Consider the following 17,323-nt stretch of genomic DNA (forward strand, 5'->3'; position numbering starts at 1 on the left):
CTTCACGGCCAATTTCTTACCATTTATTCTTATGCCAGCATCGGCCTTGAGCTTCATTAGTTCTTACCCTTCTCAGGTGTTTGCCTCTGGGTCTGTTTATGCACATTGGTCATACTCCTTTTTAACTGTGCTTCTGCTGGAGTAAACCAACAGTCTTTATGTCCAACTCATCATAAGCACCAGGCAGGAGTTACTTAACAGGAGCAGGTAAGTGCTGTTTCGGTTTGGAGAGATCCAGTTGTTTAGGGATATTTACAGTTCCAAAATCCACCATGAGGTACATTGTAAATTCTGAACTAGATTTTGGTATTAAAGTTGGGTATTTTGGCAGTTAAACCTTAAAGCCATACACAAAGGAGCGTGGCTAAAGCCAAAACAAGGCAGTGTGGTTAAAGCTAAAACAATGCAGTGCAGTTAGAGGCAGACCAGGGGGTTCAGTGCCTTTCAAACACAGTGGCATGCTCACGGGAGCAGGGCCTGCAGCTCTGGTTGATGTTAAAATATGGACAAGTGCACATTGTGGGGAGCACATGGCACTTGTATGCTCCATAAATAGGTTTCAGAGCTCCACATGGCTTCAAATTTACAAGTATATTCAGAAACCTTCCTCACTCATGTCACCCTGTTCCTCACCTTCCTACATTGTGTGTAATGTCTTGCATTAGCAGCTATTATCGCCATCAGCAGTTCTCCCACGTAACAGGGAATTCCTCCTCAGCTCCCTTACGTTTATCACACTCTGTCTTCCAAGTTCAGCGTATGTTTGAGTGAGGAGGAAACAGGACCAATAAGGGCTAGCCAAAGTGCTTGTCACTGTTACCTGAGACCGTCTCCCTCTTAGATTTGATAGAAATGAGCCATTGGGTCCAAAGGTCCTCGCAAGTGTGCACGTTGTGGTTTTGCATGTTTCCTGGGTTTTGGTTTTCGATTGGTTTTGGAAGTACCAGATGTTGGAATTTGGATGACCGCAGCATACCTCTTCCTGCTCAGCAAATCTAGGGATCGTTCATGCTGTATTGTCAGTAACAAGACATTTACAGTGGAGAAGAATTCAGTGTCATCTTCTTTCTTTCTGTAGCATTCACCATTTGTAACATAACGAACTCCCAGATGCGCTCCCCATAACGAAGAACGGGTGTGCAGGCAATCATAAGTGTATAAAGGATTATTTTATGTGTCTTTACTGTAAATATCCAGAGTGTCTGAGTATTATTTTAGTTACAGTTTTCCGAGTGAAGGCATTTATGAATTGAATGTATAAAAATACCCTTGGGCACACACGTGTGTACCCTCCACTTTGAGGGCAACGGTTATCACGTGGTATATGTTAGTTTATGCGTTGTGTTCCAGACATGATATTACTATATTGAGCGTAGGATGATGCTTTTCAGTCTCCAAAATGTCCCCAGTCAAATGAGAGGCTGTGAATAACTGTTCTAGATTAGATCAAAGTAACTCTCTTGAGCAATACTCTCTTTCCTCAGAAAGCCAGTCCATCAGTGACAAACATTGTCTAGAATTACGTGTCGGAGTTTGATCACCTTTACAAAAACAAAATGGAAGAAGCTCATACATATAATTCTCTCAATATCTATTCTTTAACTTAGGAATACAGACAAAATACCTGTTTCCCTTAGAGTTAACTGAGTTTCCTGACTGTTTTGTTTGTCAATAATCTGAATTGCTTGCATGCATGTGTATGCACAGACATCTTCTCACTTTTGTTACTGGCTTTCAGGTAACCAAGAAAAAGGAAAAGCACAGAAACGTTCTGTTTGCAGGTTTGAGTACCCTTCGGCAAAAGCCGTGTACTGGTTTCCTCCCATTTATTTCCAGTGGGGGGAAATTCCAACCAGAGATATGGCACAAACAGATGAAGTTATTACTCTGAAGGTTTATAACTTGTTTGTGGAACTTCTTAGTTTTTGATTTACTTACTGGGTGCTGATTCTTCTCATGGGTTTTGCAGTGTAACGTAAATGGTCTTCATTAGCATTATTCGTTTTAAACTAGACCTTTGTCTTCATGTGTATATTCACTTCCTTTGTAAATCACTTCCTTTGTATATTCAGGCAGCCTGTATTTGCTATCAGATTAGCATTTCTGTTCCTAGGTTGTCTTTAGCAAGGAATCCTTTTATTTTTAGTGAGTTAGCCTCTTGTCAGGCTCTGCTCTCATATTGTCTGACCTTGTGCAGCATCTTTCACAGCTTCTGTCCTTTGATTTAGGTTACTCAGCTGTCAGCTGGCACGAGGAGAATCCAACCCTTGCCCTTCTTTGTGATGTGTATGATAGCTCTGAGAACTGCAAGCACCTGTTGAACCTCTTGGATCGTGAGATTAAACATGACCTGAACAAATCAAAAGGGCTACCACCAGCAGATCGAAATAGAGCTAGGTGAACCGTTAATCACAAATAGTTCCACTGACAAATGCATTATAAATGTATCTTTAATGTTATGGATTAGTGAAAAATAATTGCATGAATGTTTATGCAATCAAATACTAGTCTGTAGACTGACTACTCATAAATTATGCCTGCTGCTCGATCACTGAATCTTCTTCTCTTTAACCAGCTTGAAAGAGCATAATCAAGAGAGAAAGGAGAGAAATGGAATTGTTTGCCATTGATCTCCCCAACAACCATGGAGAATAACTGCGTCTGGACAGCACATTGTCACTTAAAGAAGCCTGTGGCCTTGGAAGCTGTCCCATAGTAACATCTCTGTGGTCTTACAAGGTTGACAGGAGTAAGGAGGGGGGAGATGGGAGTGGGTCTGGGAAGGAGCTGTTAACGTGGCTTCCTCAGGAGTGCAGGTTGAAACATCTGCATTTTGTGTCAGATGTTCTCAACTAAATTGCCAGCACAGACATCTAAGAGCTTTTAGGGCTTGAATGTTTCTTTATGCTATGTGTCTTATCTGAGAAAACATAATGCAGTAATGAAAGGCCTCTTTTCCTCCTTGCCCGTGACAGTATAAAAAGCTGGTAGACTTTTGTGATGTAAACCCAGCACTTTAGTAAATGCTGTGAATTCCCTTGTACGTTCATTTCCAGGTTTGCCCCCACTGCCGCTCGGGTGTGCTCTGCGATTTCAAGCCCGTGAAGTCCTTTTGTCATGAGGCAGGGAAGCCAAAGGAGACATTTAAGTGCAGTCAGGAAGAAGTTATAAAACCCTTTAAGTGTTTCCCTTTCGATAGAGGTTTAATGTTTTGTTGTGCAGAGCTGTCATATTAAAAACTTGTAGACACAAAGTGCTAATAGCAAATTCTCCTGAAATACGAAAAGCAGCACAGAAACCTTGCTGTGAACGTGGTCACAATCCTTTAGAGAAGCAGAATTTTGGTTAAAACTTACTAGTTTTTAAATTTTTAATTTTATGATGAAATTACAGTATCCTAAAGTTTGAGAACAAACCTGATTCAATAATACTGTGTTGTTCTTGGAAAACCCACAAGGGTTTTAATGCTTAATATTAAATTACTTCAGAATGGGGTTATCATCATCATGTATCTAAGGAAGGTTTATAGGTTTGTACAGGACAGTATCTACAGTAAACTAAAGCTGTGCATAGAACTGTTAAGGTGTTAGTCCCTTGATTGTAGTGAATTAAGGAATTACTACTTTTCATTTTGTCTCCATCTTCCCGTGTTTCATCTGTGAGAAAACAACGTGGTTTGTAAACTTCTACATCCAGAAGGTTTGTTGGTTTTTTTTTCCCCTCAAGAGTGAAAACTAAGTCAGAGCAGGAGCTTCTGATGAGAAATGGGAATTTGTAGCACTTCAGCTAATCTGATTTTCAACTACACTAATAATAGCTTAATAATCAGAGTAAGTCTGTACTGGATGTGAGTGAAATCGCTAGAGAATGGATCTGTTTGCTAAGGAGTTTTATGTTTGAATTTGTGACTAGGAAATCCTGGTAATTTTTCAAGCACACCACTCCCCCCAGAATAAATCTGTTTGTTTCCTAAAATCGGGTTGCGTAAGGAAAAACTCATTTGAACGTTTCCTTGAATGTCTGTGATTTAACTTGGCTTAGACACCAGTGCTGTGAAGTGTTAAGTACAGGACTAAAAATGTGCATTCTGTTAATTGGAACATCTTTACTAAATGTTATTATTAGTCTTAGTAATAAGAACTGTTACTTGATTTGTCATTTAATTTGATGATTAAATCTTTTTCACCAGTTTGAAAGAGCATAATGAAAGAGAAAAATGAAATTATTTACCACTGATCTCTGTAACAAACGTATGGAGTAACTCCATCTGGACAGAGCATTGGCATTTAAAGAAGGCTGTAGCCTTGTTATGTAAAATAGTGCTTCATATTAATTTGAGGATCGTGTGACCCTTGAGGTCTGCCTTTAGAAACAAACAGTTGATACGTCCTGTAGGTATCAGCATACAAAAGGAGTATCAACTGTTTAACAGAAGGAGCTGGCTTGAGTATTGATCCTTGCAGCTCTTCTGTGAGTTAGTGGAAACAGAAGCAGAAGCGATGAGGACCTGAGGGTGACATCCTTGTAAAAGTATCAGTGTCAAGTATAGCACATAAGCAGGATTTAGATGCCAGAATTCAACATTCTAGAGCAACGTTCTTTGACATTCCCAGTGATTTTGCATCCCTGTGTTTTCAGGGCTCACTTCGGGTGGTTTAAGTTCTCTTTCCCAGGAATGATCTTGGTTTGGGTTTTTTCTTCCAGAAGTTATTGCAGCTTTGAAACATGTTGTTAGGAAGCATTGAGTGCTTCAGTCACTAATGAGGGACGTGGAGCCTCTAGGTTTGTTCTTCTCCTCCTCCCTAGCTCGCAGTGCAGGAGCAGAGGATGGGCTCCAGGCTAAGAGCTGGTCTGGAGCCTGGGTGCTCTCATCACCTCAGCAAGCTTTTGCCTCAGAGTGGAACAGTAGCTTCAGGGTTCAGCACTGGTGATTAAGAGAGAGAAATACTTTCATCTGGAATGCTGGAGACCTGGTTTCAGTTCTCTCTTTTGCCTACTGGGATTCAAATTTCCTTCCCTAACCTCTCAGTTGTATTGATACAGAAGCAGAAGAAAGTAAGGTGCAAAAAAAGTTCTTGAATAGATTTGGTGGTATAACATTAACATTTAGAATTTAAGAGAGGCATTTTGACAAGGAACATGCTGTGAATCAGATTTTTGTTGCTGAAGGATTGTCAGCAAGGCTTCATCTTCCCTGTGTATATTTTGAAAAGCCAAGAGGATCAGATGGTCTCGCTTCGTAAGCCTATGGAGGCAGGATTTTAACCTGTCCGTTGAGGGAAGTGAACTTCTAACTGCCCTCAGAGCATGGCCACATTATTCCCTGTGATTAACTCCAGTTGGCTTAAGAGCAGAGTTTAGGAGCAGAACTTCAGTCTATAGAAAAATAACAGTAGGACATGAATATGTAAGTAACAAATACCCTGTTTCCATGGAATTTTGGTGAAGGAAGACAAATAAGTATGTTTTACATATATTATCATTGTTGGAAATAGAGGATTCTCTATGTGGTAAGGAGGCAAAGAACAAGATTATTGAAAATCCTTAGGGGTTCAGGTCTGACAGGATGCATTGTGTGTGTTCACTTCCATTGGTACTAGGGAAAAAAAAAAGTGTTCTTTTCTGATTGCCAACTTTTGTACAATAGGAACATGTGAAACCCAAATACCACTTAATGGGAATGGTTTTATTATATATTTATTTGAAAGTGATGCTTCCTCCCCACATAATATGTGCAGAGAAGCCACCAGGGATGACAATAGCTTGGAGAATTAATAACTAAGGTTTTGTAGAATAACACATTTATAACCCAGTGAAATGCAGCGATTCTGGTAAGTGCTGATCCAATGAAATCCACCTGATTTTGTAATGAAGCGCTGTCCCGTGGTGTATAAGGGCAATGGTTAGGTCCTCCGCACAGAGCTATGTGTTGGAAATTGAAAAGCTGAAAAATGGTGGTTTACTGTATTTGAACCAAATATTTGGAATACACTTTGCATAATATTTGTTCGCTTATTGACAAAAATAGGTTGGAGATTTAGCATTAATATCCTGGAGACAAACTCAAGAGGCAATTCCTTGCACTGTGGCCAGATCCTCGATACCTTGACAGTTGATCTAAGTTCTTAAAACTCTGCATTTAAGAGTTTCCTGCAGTTCTTGGGCTATTCTGGTGCTTCACTGACCTTGAAAGGCTTTTGCAATTAGGGAACCTTAGTCCCTTTTTTCCGCTGCTTATTAAAATACACACAGTGTTTATAGAGGAAGAGAAGGAAGACTTGGAAAAATAAACTGAGGTAGACAGAGTATTTCAAACAAATAGTAATTCTGGTCTAAATATTGTTTCCCACAACGAAGCTACAGCATCAGAGTGGCCTGCAGATAGAGTTACAGATAGATTGAAGGCAGATCTGTGAGGAGATGAAAAGCATCTGTGATGTTGTCATGAGATGAAAGCTTCATTGTAGCTAAGTTTATATTCATGTTGTACCAATTAGCAATTCCAGTGTTAATATTTCACAGTTTGGCAGTTTGAAGCTTGTGTTTTGAGCAGGTAAAAATGTAACTTCTTGTCTTACTTTTTCCTTATTGACTTGGTTAGCTCTCCTCTTGAATTTGGACTAGAAACAGGAAAAAAAACCCTCTCAACAGGCTTGAAAACCTGTTGTTCAATTCTAATGCACCTTACAGGGTTAACGTCAGGCTACTTACCAGTAGTCGTGGTCATCACAGAATGCCTTACATAAAACAACGAATGGATTTCCACAATATCAACAATTAACTCTGTGCTTGAAGAACATACCTTTGTATGTTCTTCATCTGATAATGCTCAGTACCCCTGGGTTTAACTTTGTTGAGCAGTGAAAAGACTTTCTTCAGTTATTGATCGGAGCCCTGCTCATTTCAGCTCTTCGCCTTCCCTGATTCCTGTTTCTCCTTTTCTTCCTCTTAAGATCTTCTGTTTTCTTCCAAAAGAAGACTGACAAAATACAACCTCACCTTCCCCTTTTTTTCATGCCTTTTACCCGCTTTGCCCCAAATTCTGTTTCATACCTTATCATAGACACTGAAACTATACGTTGGTTTATGTCATTGAACCCTGGGTTTACCCAGTCACATCAGCCTGTCTTCCAAGCTGCTTCACACCCCACTGCTTCATTTTTCCCCTTAATGTCTCGGTTCCTTTTCTATTAGGATTTTCTGGTTCATAACTGAAAAGCAGAGGATTCTTTAAAGTATCTTTAGACCAGCGTGAAACTGAATGGCTTGGAGTATTTTGTATGTGAAATGGAAAACAAAGTATGGTTTAGATTCTTTCTTCAGTGAGTTTGGTTGCTTTATTTTAATGCCATTAAACTTTTGTCACTGCAGCATTTGGTAGGAAGGAGGTTCCTAAGTTTATTACACGCTAAGGATTAAACATGCTTTTGCTTGTTTCAAACCTGCCACCTGTCTCAAAACAAAAGGCAACATGTTTTGGTTTAGAAATGGTTGTAGCAACGTATTGAAGTTCACCCTTCTCTTCAGATTTCCATCGAGACTGCATCTGCCAGGTCTTTCTGTGCAGCAGTTCTAAGGTACATTTCCATCTGCTTACGGGTATGAAGCATCCCCGAGGTCTTTTCATCCCACCATTCAGCTGGTCACATTGTTTTCTCTGACCTTAACATGCATAGTGTTGTCCTTGTCCATCCATTCAGGATTCTGCTGGAAAGGAATGCCATTCCTAGCCTATCCTTATGTAACTCTGTAATATCACACTTGTTTCATTTTCCAGTGGTTTCCCCCCTACTCTGTTAAACCACACAGAAACTGCTTCTCTTTCTTTCAAGGTGCACTTGAGGATTCATCCCCACTCAGTCATCACTCATTTACAACTTACTGTTTCTAGCATTTTAAAAGTCATTCTTATACCCACTGTGACCAGCTTAACTCTGTCACAAACCTATTTAGACCGAATCCCTATTTGAACATCAGTAAACTGCATAAGTAAGTCGCCATCAGGAAAGAGTGCTGTCATCACCTTCTCTTGGTACAGATGTCAAAGCCCTTTGAGGTTTTCAGGTGGGGAGAGCATTACCCAGCTGCTCACTTTGTGTTATGTCTTTTTTGTGGACTTGCAGCATGGTCACAGTCAAATTTGAGACCTAAGGGAATTTTGTTGAGCCGGTTCTTGAGTAGTAGGAATACATTTACTACCAGCAATGTTTCTTAATGAGGAATTGCATTGCTGCTGAACCTTCTGGAAATACTCTATTGAGAAGAACTAGTTAAGAGCTCAATGTGAAGGATAGTATTGTAGGTTCATAACTTCTTCTTGTAGGTTTCGTGTCTTCTATAATTTGAGATTCTGTAACACATCTGAGATTTATATGTCAAATGAAGTTTACTTGCTTTTAAAGTTAACTTTCCTCCTGATGAGGATTTCTGCCCATATGAGCTCTTGCTGGAAATGTTGGAGACACTTGGAATGTGGAAGAATCCGCTTCACAAACCCATTGTAACTCCTTGGAAGAGTGCTGCCAGATTCCCAAACGATTCAAGCCAAACTTGAAAACTCTGTGGATCCAAACTACCCCTTTTCCAAGGGGATGTGCACCTTAAAGGGATGTACTGGTAATTCAGAAGTCTTTTCTCAGCTGTTGAGCAAATTGCTGTGCCATTGGCAAGGTTCTGTCCAGTTCGTTGTTTTCAGAAGTACAACCCTACATGCCAGGGCATGAAAGCAAGAAGTGAAAGTAGGAACGACGAGGGGATGACTAGCGTGGCAGCAGAAAGAAAGCACAATTTTCTTTTAAGGCAAATAATGAGGGGTTAAAATGAGCATCAGAAGCCCCTGTCACAGACGGGATGTGGTGAGAATGTATAAGAAAAGCTTCCAAGGTGGAAATTAAAGCATCATTTGCCAAGCTTCAGGATGGCATCCTTCCTTTCCCACCCAAGACAAAGGGTCTATTGCAGTTTCGTATCTCTGGCTCCATTCAATTCCTTGTGAGCTAATTTATTCTAGACAGTGCATTTTTCTACGTGCATGTGTTCTGTTGTTTTGCTACTTGTAAATTCTCAGTCTCGAGAATAACCTTTACAAGAGAGGAATAAGAATTTCCTGAATTTTATTATCTTCAAAGTTCCACTAGTGTTTTCCAGTTTGGGAAAGTAAAAGATCCAGTGTTTAATGTTCTCCAGGATGCTGACAAATTATGTGACAGGTCCTATCACAGCAACTGAAGTAAACAGGGACCACAAAGGCTGCTCTTCATCTTCTGCTTGTATTTCTCCTGAATTATGAAGCAAAAGGAACACAAATCCTGGGTTTCTTTTTAATTCCAGACTGCTTTAGTCTTTGTTAGCTTCAGTATGTGCAAACGGAGGGTATATTTAGGGTGTACGTTCCTTGTTGGGTAATTGAATGAGACTTCTGTTACTGTCAGTAAGTTGCTTTCCTAGTTTTCTATGCATAGTTCTAAACACTGAGTTCCCAGTAACATCATTCCGCAAAATACATTGAACTTTGTGTCTGTTTCCTAGGGCTGTGACTCTCAAATGAGCATGTCAGAAGTGTCCTGCAGCGAAAGTACCTCCTCTTGTCAGTCTCTGGTACATGGCTCAGCTCCAGAAATCCTCCTTGGCCTCCTTTATAATGCTACAACTGGAAGATTATCAGCAGAAGTGATAAAAGGCAGCCACTTCAAAAACTTGGCAGCGAACAGACCACCCAGTGAGTGAAAATCTTTATGCATCCTAATGCTTCTGGACTGGTGGGGCTCTCGGTAGCAAGGACTTCAATCCTATCATTTAGTCATACCCAATCAAAATGAAATAGAGCAATCATCAACTAATCTGTTTCATGTTTGATATTTCCAGTCAGTCGGGAAATAGCAAAAATCTCAGCTTCAAAACATTAATTGTAAGTTGACAAGACTGTTTAAATTTTTCATGATGACTGACTAATAAATTACCTTTATCGTAATGATTAATTGCTAAATTACTAATGCCTCGCATCACAGGCCAAGCATAAAAAGTTAGTGTTTAAAGAGAAAGTACATGCCAGCTAATGTTAATATAAACATTCTGAGCAGTTACTGCTTTTCCTAGAGGAGTTTGTGCTGCAGACTGTAATTGCTTTTATGCCTCTGTAGAAGTGGTGGTTAGATATGTAGCTTGGGAATGTCAGTGAAGGCAACAGAGAAACAAATTGAGACCTTTGGCATGTTGTGCAGGAGGACTATTCACTATCAGAAAGGATTTGAACTGTGTGCTCAAGCGTTTGTTCAAAAGTACATTTGTCTGAAGTATCTGTGATCTCTATATACGTCTAAATTGGAGGCAGATGGGATGTCACACACAGAATGTTTTTACTGTCTAATTCTTTGATATAGCTTGAGAAAGTTCAGTAATGAACTCATATCACATTTATTTTTGTATTGTTTTTTACATGATGAGGCTGATGGACATAAGGTGTAGCCAGACATACCTGCTTGTTCCTCTTGATATAGGCTGAGGGCTCAGGTTTTAGCCCTTCTGTTTCTTAATCTCCAGATTTGTATGGCACTAGCAGATTATCTGGCATTACTAGGTTATGCAGTAGGCTGCCAACACTTTATAAGTGGTTTGCACATCTCACTTTATCTTCAGAGTTCAGGAAGTAAGCCAAATAACTTGAGACTGGTGCTTTCCTCTTTCTTTCTTGACCCATGTTTTCTTCTGTTCAGTAATGACGTTTGGCTCAGCCTTACTCTGCTTGGCTTTCTCCATACTTTTCATGCTGATGGAGCAGACTTTGTTAACGTGGCCACAGAAGGAAAGTGAAAGAATCACTAATGCTTTCATATAGTTAGGTAGCTGTCCCAGAGTAACCTGTTTGAAGACAAAGCATAGAAATAGCTGGGGAGAGCCAAGAAGGCACAAGGACACTGGGGTGAGGGACGGAAGAATGAATGGGAGAGCAAACCTGGAGAGAAGGGACCATGTGTTCCCTTAGAGAAGAAACAGTAGGTGGCTTATGCTTGTCTTTGTAGAATCTCTACAGATAGCCAAGTTCTTAATATTTAGAGTAGGCAAGTATTTGGTCGGGACTTGTTCTGAAGAGAGATATGTGTCTTTGTTTCTCTGTGTGGCAGTTAGTATTTTGCCTGAGAAAAAGATGCTGCTTAGTATTTTTCCAGACATCATTGAAGCTGGGTGCGAGCTTTTGTACGTCAGATGGATGTGTGTGTATGCATGCACACGCACATTAAATCCATAAATACATGGATTCAAACAAGTGAGATCTTTACATTTTAAATAGAGGCCCAGAGTTGAATTTCAGATGTAAGCATCCCTCAGCTATTTTTAGAGGTTAGATCAGAATTGTTCTTGTGCCCAAGTCTGTCACTACTCAGGAACTGAAGTACTGCAGTCAAATATGTGAAACTATGAAAGTTAAGGGCAAAACCAGCTTAGTTTTCAGTTCAGCGATTTTTCATTTTATTGCTTTCTATAGATGAAGTAAAACTACTGTGTGCAGTTTTTCTCATTATGCTGGAGTTTGCATGAAAAAGCATAAGGTTTGATAAAAGCTACAGTGATTTATTTTTTTTACCCAGTCTCCTATTGCCTAGTCATTTGCATGATTCTTTCTGTGTTGAGTGTGCTGTAGAATCCAGTAGCTATCGGTGCTAAGGTAATCCATTATGGAAGAAGTGTAATTTTTGTTAAAGATTACACAAGAACTGCACAAAAAGTTTCATTTCATGAAATTTTACCCAGCAATCCTTTTGTTCGGTCCTTTTTCTGCTCTATGCTACTAAGGTTTTGTGTTCTTCCACTCCAGTGAATAGTGTTTCCTCTTAAACTTTAACCTTTGATCCTCTCTCACCCAACTATTGACATCTGGTCATTATTTCTTTTCCTGCTTTCCACCCCCCGTTGTCAGACGGACTGTTCTGTTGTCTAAAACACTTGATAGGTGGACAGGTTTATATAATCCGAGGTGAGTTCTTGTAGAAACTAATTGAATGTTGTCTTTTTCATGCAAAAGAAAACTTGCCAGCAGTAAAGCTAATGCACAGCTGCCTACCATATTGGTTTATAAAAGTATGTGTTTATTATTTGTGGCACTCTGTAACGCACCAGTTGCATTTATCTCTGATTATGGATGTTGGGATTTCAGTGTACCTGCAAGGTGAAAATATTCCTTATGTCTCTTCGTACAGAAATCTTCCATCAAATCTACATAAAATCACTCCAGTCTTCTAATACTATTATTCATTAACGTGAACATGACAGGTATAAAGAATGAAACACCAGGTTGTTTTATACAGCTCTATGTCTCTCAAAATGGTTAACTTCATGGAATATGCAACCTTCTGCTGGAGCATGGCTTGGTGCCATTCTACTCAAATGAAAGTAGAGCTTTAAAAATAAGGGTTTCTACCCAAGTACTAACACCCAGTGTGTGCTAACCCCACTTGCATCAGCTTCTGAAATGTACCTCCTAAGAGCAGTGTACAAATGATGCAAAACCTTATTTCTCTTTAAAAGTGTATTAAGTGTATTCATGAAGGTACAAATTAATAGGGTTGTTTGTACTGTGTAAACTTCCACCTTTAAATGCACTTTGCTACAGTTAGGTCTTTAAAATATCTCAAATTGAGAAGCTCAAAGTGAGAGCCACATCCATGCAGAGATTATTCTTAAGCATTTCATTCTGGCTGTTTTACCAACATTATTTCTTTAATCTTCATTACTTGCCTTCGTTCCATTTTCTTTATTCCTGTTCTCTGGAAGTTCAGTGGTACGCTTCACAGTGTTGTGGCTAGTTGGAGCTTGCTAAGTGTTAATGCCATGTAAGTTTGTTTAGTACAAATAAGAGGGGTTGATGGGAAGAGGATTATGAGGTATACCTTTAACTTAACCCATTTACATAGTACTGAAGCTAATTAATTTGTTAGTGTGGTTGTAATATTTTGCTTACTCGTCATCTTTCCGTGTGTCTAAACTAAGCTGTGTTCAGTCAGCCTGGTATACACCATATCCTTGTGTCTTGTAAACCTCTCGCTCTCAAAGACTTTGGTTCTGCGCTATCTGACATTCCAAAATATGATTTCTTTTGTAGATACGTATGTTAAGTTAACACTGCTGAACTCGATGGGGCAAGAGATGTCCAAATGCAAAACGTCAATCCGCCGAGGACAGCCAAATCCAGTGTACAAAGAGACCTTTGTTTTCCAAGTGGCACTGTTTCAGCTTTCCGATGTGACACTCATACTGTCTGTGTATAACAAGCGCAGCATGAAACGAAAAGAGATGATAGGGTGGATATCCTTAGGTCTCAACAGCTCAGGAGAAGATGAACTCAACCACTGGACTGAAATGAAAGAATCTAAAGGACAGCAAGTTTGTAGATGGCATACTTTACTAGAATCGTAACGGATGGTACAAAGTGCAGTCGTGGTTCTAAGAGATTTTGGTCTCCAGAAGACAGTCGTCCCCGGTAACAATCAACAGATGCGTTGTGGAAGTAAAGTATGAAAACTGAGGTCAACATTCCATCATAAAGAATGCACAACATGCAAACTGGGTGGATTTAATAGATAATCTTCACTTAGAGTCCTGCGTACGCTTCCTCGGTGACAGAGAAGCCTTGCTGTACACAGATACGTTAGTGGTCCCTCTCCCGTCTACCTGATGCTGTATTTGTTTGGGTTTGTTTTGTGGTTTTGGATTCAGAAACATTTTATGTAAGGTTCTCCAAATCAGTGTAAGCTCCTCCTTGTGTAATTTTTGTATTGCTCTAACACTGTAGCTTCTGACCTGCCTGTGTTCAGATTAAAGGGCAATAATTTGCACTTTGAGAAAAACTGAATGATCTGTAGAGCAAAATTAAAACCCACCGCTGGAGAACACTTGGTAATATAGCAAATAATTCAATACTGTTGGTTTACACTGAGTTTCTTTCCAGGAGCTGAGTACAAGTAAGTTCTCCTTTTTTGATATGCAGTTGGCTTGAAAAATCTTAGCATTTGGGAAACAGGTGAACTTTGGCATCAAACTAATGTTTCTTCAATCTGTGTCAGGAACGAGCTCTATATACGGCATAAATTGGGTTTTTCCCTTTTGCCTGTACTTCTGCCTAATCCAAAGAGACCAGATCATTAGTTTGGTCCCTTCCAAATCTCCTTAGACAGGTTGTACTGTAAAACTATGTAACTTTCTGTTGAAAGCACTTCCTGTATTCGTGTATTCCAATGTAGGAAGCTCATAGAGCATGACTTTACTAAAATATTTTTCCATTGAACAAATTGATACAGGTTTCTTTAAGATGCCAGCAGTCAGAAGGTAGGTTGAAAGACATGAAGGAAGCAGCAGTGGATAAGCTGCTCTGACTGAATGCAAAATACCGTGGCTTTGATTGAAATAGGTCTCTGTTTGAGTCTCTTCTGAGCTGTTTAAGGAATACCGTATGCTTTGTGTTGGAAGTAGAGAGCAGACGAGGAGTTTTTACCTTTCTTCTTGGAGAAGAGAACCCTCAGGAGGTTATTTTTCTAGAGATTTGCCAGCAATTGAATGAATGTTCACACTCAAAGTTTGCTTTGCTTATGTTCAGGTTGGGAAACACAGCTTTCTAATGACACAACTGAGAAGCCACAATATCCCAAGCAGGTTTGCCATCAGATAAACCCTCATGGCTTCCAATGAAACTGGGGGAATACCAGTGCTTCTGAGATTCCTGTTTGTCCCAGATACGTTTGTGGGAGTCACGCTAATTTACTGGCTGCTGAATATAATTCATGTTATATTCACTGTGGATTATTGAAAAACATTTTTTTTAAAAAGTTTCCCAATTCAAACACTCTTTTTCTGTGTAATTTTAAGTTTCATTTAATTGTTGCTGTACGGAAAGCAAGGGATTTCTTTTCTTATGAATGATGGTGACATATTACTAATATGGGATCTCAGTGACTGGTGTAAGACTTGGTGGTTAGAAGGGTGAAATTTTGGATTGTGTTAAGAGAATCAGTGATAGCCTAGAGCGTTCTCATTAGGACAAGCGTTTTTCTCTTGATTTTCTATATAATACTTGTGGACAATCCTGGCTTTAGGGTATAGAGACAGTCAAGTACAGTGAGATCGAGAGCGTGAGTATTCAAAAATAAAGATATGTCACGTGGGTCTCACATCCTCACACTGACTAACAATATCATGAAGTCCTTTTTGGTAGACACTGTAATTCCACTTCATGGTTTATTTGGTGCCTTTGGAGGGGTTTCTTTGCAGAGCCAGGCTTTCAGTTGTTACTGATTTAGAGACTGAAAACGTCACTACAGGCCTTTTGGGGTTTTTCTTCCCTGCTATTGTGCTGCTGCTTCATTTACAGAAGCTTTGTTTACTAACTACAGGTAATGCAAAAGCTGTCTTTAACCAGGAATGGTCTTGCAGGTTATCTCTTTCAGTCCTTTTTGTTGCTCAGTTTGTGAAATGTAATGTTGAGTGTAGAGTTTAACAAAAATTCAACATTGATTTTATATGCATAAGGAAAACGCTAAGGTTTTCCCAATCCTTCCAGCTTTCCCTATAACAGAAACACTGACATCGACGCTCTTCAATAGCAATTTTTTAATGGGTGTGGAAGTGTTTTTACTCATTCTGTTTGTGGTTATGTGGATACTCTTTCCTAAAGCCAAAAGTTGTCTCTTGATGGTTGCACAGTGTTAAACGGCGAGAACTGAACAAATTCACTCCAGTGGAGAATATACTTACCACCACCACTGAATAAATGAAGAAGTCAGTTTGGAAGGTGCAGCAAATCGCCTCTTGCAGAACCAAACTAAACTAAACCGTGTCATGACTTGGCTTTCTGCTTGTCAGTTACACCTCTTGAATTTTACATCCAGACATTCCGATTTCTAAGACACTAAAATCTTAATTTAGACACAGCAGAGATTTATGGTCTGTATGAATACGTTGGGCACATTTGGACAGAGGAATCTCTGTAAATGATGTGCAGGTCCAGTCTGTGCTTCACCGAAGGAAGTTTGGCTTACTTAGGTTTATACTGTACAAAGGCTGGGAACTGAATGTATGAAGAGTGAAAATGAATGTTCAGTTTTGAGGCAGTGGAATATGGATTTGCCATGCAAAACCAGTCACGCCAGTAACTGGATTCACCCTGGGATTTGTATGAATTAGAGTACCAATAGCTGTCATGTTGGTTTTCTTCCTAGATGCCTTTCTTATGATTTGATCTATTTCAGACTTGTTTTTCTTACTGCTTTATGCAAACCTTATACTTTTGTATTTGAAATCTGCCTTTTAGATACTGGCTTTCTGAAACCCTGTGTAAGTGCTCATGGCTTTTGTGCATTCAGTTAGGTCTTAAGCATGGAACGGAATTTCTGGAGAACAAAGCAGCAATTAGAGGCATTTGTGTTTTCTTCAGAGTTGTCTGTGCTCTATATTCATAGCTTTTTGTTGTTTACCTTTGCTCAAAAGTACAGCAAGTACTTGGAAGAAGTTATCAAATTAAGTACTTTTCCGTGTGCCAGTATATCGTGTGGAGATTACAATCCCTGAATTGAATCTGTTTCCTGACAACGTAGCCTTAAATAGTGATAGAACAGTGACAACCTCACAGATTCTGTTCTCAAAAATAACTGCATCCTTTCTGTATATGACTTATTTGACTTAATGCTTAGCAGATTTCACATAGGCCTTCTTAAAGTGGTGTAAATATGAAGTTGGTTAGTTCCTTTCTGTGCTAAGGGCAAGACTGTGAAGGGCAGCACAGGCAAGCATGATATCACTGTGCAGAAGGATGACATCCTTGCTGTAACCACCCTTGCGAAGGTGGACGTTAGGCAAAGTGTGAGTTCTGCTAGTGGAAAAATATGGCATGATTTCTACATCCAATTAAAATCCTCTAACTTCGTTAATTAGATTGCAAAATCTGGAAAGCCCTTGGAACGAATGTGTGTGCTCTTATTGGAACTGAACCTTGTTTATCGTTGTAGGAGTACTTGAGCTGAAAGCAGATTTTGTGGCATTGGCTCTAGGAGATGCTTTCGCCTGTCATTTTTCACAGCCATTCCTGATGGCAGGATGCGGTGCCAGCATCAGACCCTTCCCATTTTTCACACCCTTGGAGCCATTTGTTGTTGTTGTTGTTGTCTAAAGTTTGTGTTTGTGTTACTGATTTATTCTCTTTTCTCCCTAATGACTTGCTCTGGCAAACTCCCCAGCACCCTGAGAAGCTGTCTCTGCAGTCACTGGACCTTAGATGTCAAGAGGCTCTCTGCACCTCTTATAGTAAGGTACTGCTGCAAACCATCTAGATGCAAGCCAT

General features: G+C 39.7%; 1 protein-coding gene across 10 annotated transcripts in view; it reads left to right on the plus strand.

The window, feature by feature from the left end:
* SYT14 (synaptotagmin 14) overlaps positions 1 to 13,829 on the plus strand; it is a 74,616-nt gene extending 60,787 nt beyond the window's left edge. For 7 of the 10 annotated variants that reach the window (XM_061348302.1, XM_061348301.1, XM_061348305.1 and 4 more), the window contains 3 exons: positions 9,529 to 9,718; positions 11,915 to 11,971; positions 13,097 to 13,829. In XM_061348302.1, the coding sequence (XP_061204286.1) occupies positions 9,529 to 9,718; positions 11,915 to 11,971; positions 13,097 to 13,410 (561 nt within the window). In that variant the 3' untranslated portion in view covers positions 13,411 to 13,829. The remainder of the gene's footprint in view (positions 1 to 9,528; positions 9,719 to 11,914; positions 11,972 to 13,096) is intronic. The other 3 variants (XM_061348303.1, XM_061348298.1, XM_061348300.1) reach the window with 2 other exon arrangements.
* Positions 13,830 to 17,323: the final 3,494 nt, after the last annotated feature.

The sequence above is a fragment of the Neopsephotus bourkii genome, unplaced genomic scaffold, assembly GCF_033783945.1.
Source record: "Neopsephotus bourkii isolate Nb327-2 ecotype Australia unplaced genomic scaffold, CSIRO-AGI_Nbou_v1 NB_354, whole genome shotgun sequence".
In the NCBI taxonomy this organism is placed as follows: domain Eukaryota; kingdom Metazoa; phylum Chordata; class Aves; order Psittaciformes; family Psittacidae; genus Neopsephotus; species Neopsephotus bourkii.